At 36.6% G+C, this 11772-nt stretch overlaps 1 protein-coding gene across 1 annotated transcript; it reads right to left on the bottom strand.

Annotated features, from left to right (window-relative positions):
- Positions 1-743: 743 nt before the first annotated feature.
- Positions 744-4564, bottom strand: LOC149216109 (disease resistance protein Roq1-like). Its single transcript, XM_089391142.1, has 4 exons — positions 3822-4564; positions 2626-3703; positions 2108-2473; positions 744-2016 (listed from the first exon to the last, which is right to left on the bottom strand). Exons 1-4 carry the CDS (start codon positions 4373-4375, stop codon positions 751-753), a joined length of 3264 nt encoding a protein of 1087 aa, XP_089247268.1. The 5' UTR covers positions 4376-4564; the 3' UTR covers positions 744-750.
- Between the last annotated feature and the right edge of the window lie 7208 nt (positions 4565-11772).

Raw genomic sequence — 11772 nt, 5'->3', positions numbered from 1 at the left:
CATAAAGATAAGACAAAACAGAAAAAAAGAAAATGATGTTGCAACCAATTACTAAAATTTTCAACTATGCGAGTTAGTAAAATTTTCAACTATGCCAACTGATGAACTGTCAGCAAGATCAACTTCGTGAATAGATGAACTGTCAGCAAGATCAACTTCGTGAATAGAGAAATTTTAAGGCTCACTGTTCATGCCCAAAACATGTATTTTGCTTTGCAGTGTGCATGTTATGGATCCCTTGGCACTTTACACTCTGCATAAAGCACTGCTCCCTAAGGACATATTTAGTCTTCCAAGCATTTCTCCAGCCCCAACCCCTACTCCTGAAGCTGACAACCTTGACACTACCAGAAAATACAATCCAACGTTAATCCTTGACACTACCAGAAATACAATCCAACGTTTACAGCCTCTAAAGTTCGAAAAGGCGGTGTAAGAAATAAATATATAATGATGATATTAACCTTTAGAAAAGAAACAATAAATCACGGAGTTGTCTATAATGCGACTTTTTGAGATTCCGGTGATGGAATCCGGCGGAAAAAATTGAGATGAAATCATTATTTGTTGCAGTTAAAATGGTTTTTTAACTGCATATTCGGATTCAGCACCCTGAAAAACCCTTGGGACGCTTTCATTGTGCAGAAATTAGCTATCAAACTTGGATTCCAATGAATTACTGCCGGATCTTCACCCGGAAAAATCGCCGGAAAAGCTTTCAAAAAGTCGCGTTAAAGACTCCTACATAAATCACCTATATGCCCCACGTGACATAAAAAGTCTAGATATACTAAACCCTCGTCTATGCTGTTCCTCGTCCTCTCTCTCCGCAGCCATTAGCAAGAGCAACCACTGATCTATCAAATAATTCAAATCTTTCGCGTCTCCAATCTCATGACATTTATTTAAATATATCATTGCATTTGTAAGTCTCCCATAAGTTAAGATCGAACTTACCCACCCAGACAGAGTGACATCCGCCTCCTTGATTGGGATCAAATGATGTTCGATAGCGGGCAGCGCCTCTACATTTAGACACGCGCTGACGTAGAGAAATTGAAGCTTGGCCAGATGACAAAGCCCTCTTATTCCTCTCAATTCGAAAGACTCCACAAAGAACATATATTGAAGATTCGGGCAAACACCTTCGTCAAAGAATACATCTGATATTTGTGTGCGTGCCAGCACTAATTGCTTGAGTTTAAGCATGCATTTGTCATCGAGGAAGTCACATTCTCCTTCAGCCTTTATAAATGGAAGTTCCCGCAGCGGACAATCTTCGACTATTAAAATTTCCAGATTCTTCATCCCCAGAATATCTCGTGGTAAATATTCTATTCCACATCTGCAAATTTTCAACTCTATCAATTGACTAACCAGTCCAAAGGAATCCGGCAAGCATTTCAATTTCGAGCAGTTGAAGAGAAACAATTCCTTCAAGCTCTTGAGGCAACCGAACAATGTTGGCAGCATTTCCAACAAAGGCTCCCCTCCTAATTCCAGAGCTTCCAATTTGCATATGTCTCCAATACCGCTTGGCAATTTTGATAACTTCGTTTTACACACATCTAATGTTTTCAAGGACCGTTGATATGCGATTTGGGATGGCAATTCTTTCACATTGCTACAACCTGAAAGATCTATGTGTTCCAGGGTGGTAATATTTCCAAATGCTCCATTGGAGATGACCAAACTGCAGCAACCTCTCAACACTAGATGCTTGAGTCGAGTTAAATTCCCAAATGAGTTTGGAAGCATCTGCAAACTCAAAGCACCAGACAAATCGATGTGCTGGAGGTTTTTTAAGGTACCGAAGGAATCAGGAAGCAACACCATTTCTGAGCAGTATCTTAACTCGAGGTATTTCAACGATGGCAGATCGCAAAATTCTTCTGGCATGGTTTTGAATAGTGCATGAAATATGGCAATCTTTTCTAGGTGCTTCAGCTGCCCTATGGATTTAGGAAAGCTTAAAAGGGGAGCGCAGATATTTAACTCTCGCAGTTGGAGAGGGGCCTGCAATTTACACGTTTCAACTATCATAAAGACGTTTTAACTATAACTTTCGCATTACAAAATGAAATGGAATTAGGAAAAAAAAACATACCTGAGATTCACGTTGCCACAATAATTTTAAATTTTCCCCTGCAACATCTAAAACTCTCAAACTCTCCATTGGAATCCAAGAAGGTAGGCAAGAGTATCCACAATTATACCAGCAGAGCCACATGAGTTGTGGTGACTGCGCCCTCCTCAATATGCGTTCTAAATAACGCTCTTTAGTTGCAACAAGTTGCAAATTGGAAATACCACGAAGATTGAAATTACTGAACAGATACCTGAGACAGTTCCCCAATAGCTCTTCACTCCATCTTTTGTACCATGACATTTCTGAACACTCCATTATAATTTGCGAATCCTCAGTAAGATCTGCCCGATTGACCATCTTAATTCCGCGAACTTCAGCTATTACCTGTTCCTTCGAAAAATGTATCCACGCCACAGATCTATCATAGTCTTGAATAAAAAAACCTTAAAATTTTTATTTAAACTAAAACAAAGGAAACGACCCTAAAGATTCATCTTCAAACCCAAAACAAAGCTGTGAATGATTGAAATACTTACACGGGATGATCGTTCCAACAAATCGTCAATGTTGTTGGTCGTGTGATGCGAAAGACCACGGGGCATGATTTCTTCCTCCTCAGCAATGCTTCTTCCCAAATCCCTAACATGATCATGCATTTGTATCTTATATTCACTGTCCGTTTTAAAGAGACACTTGTTCTCTATATTTCGAAGCCCCACGGAACCCCAAATTCTTGCGGCCGTATCTCTGTCCTCTCCTATAAAAAAGCAGCAAACGTTCAAGAATATTTGTCGCTCCTCTGGATTAAGTGAATCGTAGCTGATTCTAAGTCTTTCTTGTATCTCGGGAGGTAGGTGGTGAAGCCGATTCAATGTCTCTTCCCAGTAAGATCTTTCATTTTCTCCAAAAAGAAGCGCACCAAATACTTTTAATGACAGTGGCAATCCATCGCACGCCGTTATAAACTGATATGCCAGATCTGCAAATTCTGGTTGTGGATGTGGTTGACCAAAGGCGTGAAAGCAGAAAAGCTCTTCGGAGTGCTGTCTGTTTAGCCCCTCTAGCTCATAAATTGATGCCTCTGCGATTTTTGCTTTCTTGAGGACTTTCTTGTCACGAGAGGTAATCAGAATTAAGCTATTGGGGTTTACGATATCTTTAATTGGCAAAAAGGCTTCCAACTGGGAGGCTTCATCTACGTCATCTAAAATGATGAGAATGTGAGAGGAAGAAAGATGCCTTACAAGCATGCCTGTGCCTTCGTGAATGTTGTCGATTGGCAGATCCAATTCAGTCAACTGCTTAAGGAGTTTTCTCTGCAAAGAAGGTAGAGAACCCTTAGCTGCGTTCTCTCGGACATCGTACAAAAAGCCTGATCTATTGTAATTTGACCTCCTCTTGCTGAAGAATTCTGTGGCCAGCGTTGTCTTACCAACACCACCTGCACCCACAATCCCGAAAACCTTGGTTTTCTCTGGCCATAACACCGTGCTTTCAAATTTTTCTAATTTTTCTTTCAGCCCAACTGGGTGTTCGGCAACATACTTCAATGGGGTTTTGTCGCATACTTTGGACACCCATCGCAACACATCATCCAAAAGTTGCTCCACGTTGCTGAATATCAGGTTATAGAAGAAAAAAGTGAGAAGCGCCTACAGAAATCTATGAGTCCAATAAATTAAAAAGGTAAATGGGAAAGGGAGAAAGGCAGAGGTCAGATGCAGGTACTCACCCATTAAACGCCTCCAAATCGAGACCACTTATTTCTGCAGCCTCAGAAAGAGCGCGTCTCCAATTCTGAATGGCATTGAAGTCGAATCGCTGCTTCTTTTCGTGATCGCTTAGGGCTTCAGCATACGGTCCTTTAGTGGTCCACCGGAGCTCCGAAGGCTTGACACCATAAAAGACAGGAATAATTGTAACCTCATTCGGCCTCGACTGAAATGCATTCAACATGTGCAACAGTTCGTCTAGACACCATTTTGATTCGGCATAAGTCGATGAGAAAATGGCGATGTGGATGAAGGAGGTTTCGATTGCGTGTAGTATTTGAGGAGTAATATTTTGCCCAACTTCCAGTTCCGGTTTGTCCAGAAAAACTCGCAGTCCACGGGAATTAAGACTACGGTATAGATCTGTGGCGAAGGTGGTCTTTACGTCAGGGCCACGATGATTGATAAAAACATCGTGGCTGTTATAAGAAATCAGGGAAGAACACGAGGCCATGGAGGAGGAGGAAGAAGCACCAGAAGCATTGCCACTGTTGCGGATTGTTTGGTCTGCCATTGGAATGTGGATTTGGATGAATGGGATAGACAGAAAGATAAGATCGATATAAGAGTAACAAAAAGATGAAGGGCAGGCAGGTAGACCAGAGGAGTGGAAACTGCAGGCAGCGTGAAGCAAGAGAGTTTGTGAGCAATGTCGATACACTGTGGTTGTCACAGCTAACACTTGGCACCATCCGCCACTTGATATTCAAGATTCGCTTCCCACAAAAGACTAAAAAACAATATTTGGCATATGGTCGACCTGCACCGTCAATTATAACATTTATATTTTATTAAATATTTTGTAAATGTTAGTCACTAGATGCTTATATTTTAACATTATGCATTTCATGCGTTCTTGCCGTTTCGTTTTCCTTCATTCTTTTCAAACCGATCAACATTGGAAGAGGGACCACCCAAGGCAACACCATGGACAATGTTTGGAATTTAATACCCATCCCTCATTGGCAGAGAGATTCATGTTTAGTGGTGACGGCTCTGACAAGTTACCACATTTTTCTCGACGTATTATTTTATGGCGTAGTTTAGTTTAGAGATAAATAGATTTTTTTAGTGTAAAATAATTTTAAAAAATAATATATATTTTTTTAAATATATTTTTGAATGTTTAAATAGATTATCTTTTCTTAAAAAAAATTGGGATAGTAATTGTATAGATTAAATCACTTAAACTCAAATTTTAAAATTTTTTTGTTAAAATTTTCATTTATAAATTAAACTATGTCTTATTTTATTAATAAATATTAATTATATATAAACCATAATATTTTATTAATAAGTATTAGTTTTTATATAATTAGTTAATTTTTTATTAAATAAAAATAATAATAAAAACACAATAAACAAATCATCAATTTACTGCTATAGTAATTAATATTTACCTCGATTGCTTTAACATTTGTATTTTAAAATTCTTTAACATACACCACTCAGGGTATGCCAATTATACTCATATTATCCACTCTTTAATCTTTTGCATTTTTATGTCTTAAGACTTTTCATTTTTGGATTAACTTTATTCTTGTACTATGTTTTGCTCGATAATTTGTTAGACAATTGCACTAGTTTCCATGAAGTATGAAAATCTCTGATATATTCTCTTCAAAGCTTATTCATTTCAATCTACCACTGTACCATTCAAGGGTTGTATGAGAATGTTGCACATCCTAAACACATTTCCTCCTACCACCCTCCACATTTAAAAGTTGATCACTACTGCCTCCCATACCTAAATAATATCTTCACATATCTTCAATGAATTGAATTGAATCCAATTGCCTACCATTTTCCTTTTGAATTTCGTTTGGCACCAAGAATATCAGTTGTTAATCATGGTTTCGTTCAGACTAACTCGTGTTTTCGTGGGTTGCCTGAAAAATGCTCCATTTACTCAAGTGCGTGTAGACATCCTCTGCCCCATCTCCCATGGTATGGCTTTAGCACCACATCCTGAGCCATTTCATCTCTGATTGCTACCAAATATGTTGATTACCTTGCTATTAACATTATTTTCTTTTCGCAGATCCAAGGCTTTGCAAACGAGAATATGATGCTGCAGGAAATCATTTGTCAGGCACATCTACTCGAATTATAACAGATCCTAATTTTGATGATAAGTCGAAGTCCAAAAACTCTGGTGGGATGCTTCCTCCTGAACCTGCAACAATAAGTGTAGATGGAAAGGCAATAATATCATGTTGCATAGATCCTTCTTAACTTTTTAACCATGGATTTTATCAAGCACAAAGTGAGCATAGTAATGATAAAACTTGTTGAGTTGAGCAGCAAAAGCATAACCTGCAAATAAATTGAAATTGCAAAAAATAATGCCAAATAAACAAGATAGCAGAATAATCAAACACAAAGATTGGCACAATGCTTTACGTGGTAAAAACCTCCTTGTGATGGAAACATCCATGGGGAAATGATAATCATTATTCTTATTATTCAAGGGAGATTTACAACAATCAACTCACAGGCATACATTATCCAACCATTCAACCCACTCTCCATTCATTTTATGTTTTCATATTTCCTCTATAGGCTTACATGGATAAATATCAACCTGTCAATTTTTTCTAAATCTGTCTACAACTTTTAAAGTAGATACATAATAAACTTTTTACCAAAAAAAAAATTCTTTTATATTTTTTTTTCCAAAAAAATTAGATTATTAAAAATAAAGCAAACCAAAGGAACCAATCTTAGCTATTATCCCAAGAATATATGGAAATAGTTGACAACTTCTAACAATCTCCACCTTGACAACAATTTACCTGATATATCATGCCCAAATTATTCATCACCTTCCTTGCAAGCCAAGAGAAGCTAGGCACCATTTTAGCTTCTCTGACAAGATTGGTTTTGTGAACATGTCTACACAATTTTTCTTTGTATGGACTTTTTCCAGAGCCACCACTCCACTTTCATCAATAATATGTCTTACAAAATGGTATTTAACAGGTAGATGTTTTTTCTTACTATGATACGTTGGATTCCTTGCCAAATGAATAGTACTTTGACTATCATAAAATACTTTCACCTTGTCCTGCACCCTTCCAAACTCACCTAGAAAATCTTTTAACCAAATTGCCTCTTTGAAAGCATGTGAGACAACTATGTATTCTGCCTTAGTAGTGGATAAAGAAACTATGTTCTGAAGCTTTGACATCCAACTAACAACTCCACCTGCAAGAGTAAGAACATATCGAGAAGTGGATCTCCTCTTGTCCAAGTCACCTACAAAATCTGAATCAACATAACCACAGAATGAATCACTAGTACCATTATAGGTGATACAGTAATTACTTGTGCCTTTAAGATACTGAAGCACCCATTTCATTGTTGCCCAATGTTATTTACCTGGATTTTCCATGTATCTACTGACAACACCAATTGCATGTGAAATATCTAGCCTTGTACTAACCATCGCATACATTAAGCATCCTACTAGATTAGGATATGGTACCCAAGTCATATACTCCTTTTCTTCATCATTACTAGGACACAAACCTAAAGAAAGCTTGAAATGGGAAGTTAAAGGGATTTGAACAAGTTTCCCATTATTCATACTAAATCTCAGAAGTATTTTCTCCACATACTTTTGTTGTGATAACCACAACTTACCATTTTTCATGTCTCTGTAAATCTCCATGCCCAAGATTTGTTTTGTTGTTCCAAGATCCTTCATTTCGAAAGTCCTAGCCAACTGAGCCTTTAACCTATTGATCTCAACCATGTTGCTTGATACAAGCATATCATCAACATATAACACCAAAATAATGAATATGCCATTTTTCAACTTTTGAAAGTAAACACAATGCTAATACTCACTTTTGGTAAAATTGTAGCTCATCATAAAGGAATCAAACTTCTTATACCATTGCCTAGGAGATTGCTTTAGGCCATACAATGACTTCTTGAGTTTCCAAAAAAACCTCTTGTTGCGATTTTGAGCAAACCCTTGTGGTTGTTCCATATATATATCCTCATCCAAATCTCCATGTAAGAATGTTGTTTTAGCATCTAGTTGCTCTAACTCTAGATCAAGTAATGAAACTAATGCTAACACAACCCTAATTGAAACAAGCTTAACAATTGGTGAAAAAATCTCATGAAAATTAATACCTTCCCTTTGAGAATATCTGTTTGCAACCAGTATTGCTTTGTACTTCTGAACAATATCATCAAATCCTTTCTTCAATTTGTAAACCCACTTGCAACCGACAACCTTCCTATCCTTAGGAAGTTCCACTAGATCCCATGTCTTATTTCTTTGTAAGGAATCCATTTCCTCTTTCATTGCTACTTTCCATTTATTGCTATCAAATACTTCCATTGCTTCGTGATAACAACTAGGTTATCCATCATTAGCAATTAAAGCAACAGATGTAGCAAAATCATCATACCTTTTAGGAAAAGATCTGATCTGTGTAGACCTTCGTACAATTTTTTGTGGAATTTCCTCAGTTTCCTAAGAATTTTCTGTATCCTCATCTACTTCTGTAGGAGTTTCTTCATGAACATCTTCATGATCCTCCTCCCTTGAAGATGATTGAGTTTCCAATTACACTTGTTGAATCTGTGGTACTTTTTCCTGCTTCATTTCACCATCTACATTTGATTTTATGAGTGATGATTCATCAAATATGACATCTATGTTAATGATAATTTTGTGGGTAGTAGGATCCCACAATCTATATCCCTTAACTCCATCACCATATCCAACAAATATTAGTCTTTTTTAATTTTGGATCTAACTTAGAACATTGATTCTTTGGAATAAGAGCATAGGCATCACAACCAAAAACTTTAAGATTTGAATAATCACAAGGTTGACCTGTTCGTACCTCTTCCGAAATCTTACATTAATTGCAATTGATGGTGACCGATTTACCAAATAACACGTTGTAACAACTTCTTTTTCCCATAATTCATGTTACAACTTGGCATTACTAAGCATACTCCATGCTCTCTCTAGAAGAGTCCTATTCATGCGTTTAGCAACACCATTTTGCTGAGTATAAACCATGGTTTTATGTCTTTTGATCCCAAATTCCTTGCAATAATTTTCAAATTCCTTTGAAGTAAAATCGGTTCCATTGTTAGTTCTCAAACACTGAATTGACTTGCTAGTGCTCTTTTCAACTAAAACTCTATACTGCTTAAAATCATCAAATACATCAACTTTTCTTTTCAATAAATATATCCACACCTTTCTAGAGTAATCATCTATAAATGTTACAAAATATGACGATCCTCCAAAAGAGACTTTAGGAGATGGTCCCCAAAGATATGAATGGATGTAATCAAGGATGCCTTTACTAACATGTTTTCCTATTTTAAATTTATGTCTAGATTGTTTTCCATAAATAGAATGCTCACAGAAATTCAAATTCAGAGATTTCAAGCTTGGAAGTAACTTACGATCAACCAATACCTTCGACCTTTTCTCGCTCATATGACCCAAGCGCTGATTCCATAAACGAGTAGAGTCACTTGCACCTTCAAATGCTACTATTGCATGATATGTTTTTGTCCTTCCTTCAAGCTTATAAAGGTTCCCAAACCTTTTAGCCTTCATGACTACCAAGATGCCTTTCGTCACCTTCATAACTCCACCTTGAACTATACATTTATAACCAGCAAAATCTGGCACTCCCAAAGATATTAAGTTCTTTCTAAGCTCAGGCATATGCCTCACCTCTGTTAACATTCTAATAGTACCATCATACATTTTAATCTTGATACTACCAATCCCAATAGTTTTGTAAGTAACATCATTACCCATGAAAACCACACCATCGTCAATAGATTGGTATGACGAGAACCAATTCCTATGAACACACATATGATGGAAAGCACCAGAATCTAGCAACCAATTATGATGATGTTGAGAAATAGTAGAAGTGGACAATACCTCATCAACAATACCTACACTAGTTTCAATTGAATTAGCTTCCTTTGTAGAGTCCTTTTTAACATCGTGTTCCTTTCTTTTCCAACAATCCTTCTTAAGATGCCCTGATTTGTTACAATACTAACACTTTAACTTACTCTTCTTGCCTCTTGACTTCGATCTTGATGTGTCTCTCGAATTTTGATATTTTTCTTTTGATTGACCTCTTGCCACCATTGCTTCTGATGTTGAGGTTTCAAGACTAGATTTTTCCCGAGTTTCCTTAGACAACAAAGCTCCCACAACAACATCAAAATCGATGGTATCAGTAGAACTAAAACTGATAGAGGTTACAAAATGATCCCAAGACTCAGGAAGAGAACACAATAGGCAATTGCTTTGTCTTCCCCTTGGAGATTTACATCTATACTAGACAACTCACATAAAAGAGTATTGAAAGAATTCAAATGATCAGATATTTTTGTACCTTTCTTCATCCACAAATTGTATAACTGCCACTTCAAGTAGATTTTGTTTGTCAATGACTTTGTCATATAGAGACTTTCTAACTTGGTCCATAAGCCTGCAATTATTTTCTCTCCAAGGATGTTAAACGACACATCATCTGCCAAGCACAAACAAATAGTACTGAGGGATCTTGCATCCATGTCCTCCCAGTGGTCATTATCCATGCCCACGGGTTTCTTTGCCCTGCCCAACAACGCCTTTGCCACTCCTTGATGCACAAGCATATCCCACATCTTAGCCTTCTATAGCTCAAAGCTATTACCCTCATTGAACTTTTCAATTTCAAACTTCACACTCTGCATCTTTTCCATTAACACAAACTTTTTCTAAAAGCTCTGATACCACTTGTTGAGTTGAGGAGTGAAAACATAACCTGCAAATAAATTGAAATTGTAGAAAATAATGGGGAATAAACAAGATAGCAGAATAATCAAACACATAGATTGACACAACGTTTTACGTGGTAAAACCCTCCTTGTGAGGGAAACATCCACGGGACAATGATAATCGGTATTCTTATTATTCAAGGGAGATTTACAACAACCAACTCACAAGTATACATTATCCAACCATTCAACCCACTCTCCATTCACTTTATGTTTTCATATTGCCTCTATAAGCTTACATGGATAAATAGCAACTTGTCCACAACTTTTAAAGTAGTTACATAATAAACTTTTTACATAGAACAAAAAAAAGTTTCTTTTATATATTTTTTTTCCAAAAAACTTAGATTAGAAAAAACAAACCAAAAGAACCAATCTTAACTATTATCCCAAGAATATAAAGAAATACTGTAATTTCTAACAATAATGCGATAATCAAACCTATAGTAATTTAATGTTTATTTGCTTTTGAGTAATATTGTTGGGCTTTGGTGGTATCATCTTCTGTGTTTACAGGTGTTGGAAGAAGTTGTGGTAGACAACATTCGTGAGAAGCCTTTAGATGTGGCTTTGGATAATTCCATAGGTTTCAAGTAGCCCTCCATTGTAGAAAGAATGTCATAAATATTGGAAGTATAAGTTTGTTATGTTATTTAGCATAACATATATGAGAGAAAGATTAGAGTTGATATAGACGTAGGATTATGATTTTTTTTCAAAGATCCAAATCGTTTCAAAAGTAAACTAAATTGCCTACGCCACTTGCATCATGGAACTCTACTCAAAGGTGAAAAAAGCCTGGACCACTTGCATAGTGGAAGTCTCCAGGGTTATTTTGGGTTTTTTTAAATTGATGACTCGTATCCCATAATCCCATTTACTAATAGGAATTGGAATTTATGAGAGAAAGATTAGAGTTGATATAGACGTAGGATTATGATTTTTTTTCAAAGATCCACATCGTTTCAAAAGTAAACTAAATTGTCTACGCCACTTGCATCATGGAACTCTACTCAGGTGAAAAACACCTGGACCACTTGCTTAGTGGAAGTCTCGAGGGTTTTTTTGGGTTTTTTTAAT

The sequence above is a fragment of the Pinus tabuliformis genome, chromosome 1_1, assembly GCF_031772625.1.
Source record: "Pinus tabuliformis cultivar Carrire ecotype Pingquan chromosome 1_1, CPIR1, whole genome shotgun sequence".
NCBI lineage: Eukaryota > Viridiplantae > Streptophyta > Pinopsida > Pinales > Pinaceae > Pinus > Pinus tabuliformis.
Note: the sequence above shows the minus strand (reverse complement) of the source record. Positions and strands in the feature narration are given on the sequence as shown.

What these genes read in the sequence shown, in the direction of transcription:
- LOC149216109 (XM_089391142.1), bottom strand. Translation starts at nt 4,375, where the DNA reads ATGGCAGACCAAACAATCCGCAACAGTGGCAATGCTTCTGGTGCTTCT. An exon ending in GATTTGGAGGCGTTTAATGG is followed by an intron (nt 3,704 to 3,821) that starts GTGAGTACCTGC and finishes CCTGATATTCAG; the next exon opens with CAACGTGGAGCAACTTTTGG. An exon ending in TGTTGGAACGATCATCCCGT is followed by an intron (nt 2,474 to 2,625) that starts GTAAGTATTTCA and finishes TCGAAGGAACAG; the next exon opens with GTAATAGCTGAAGTTCGCGG.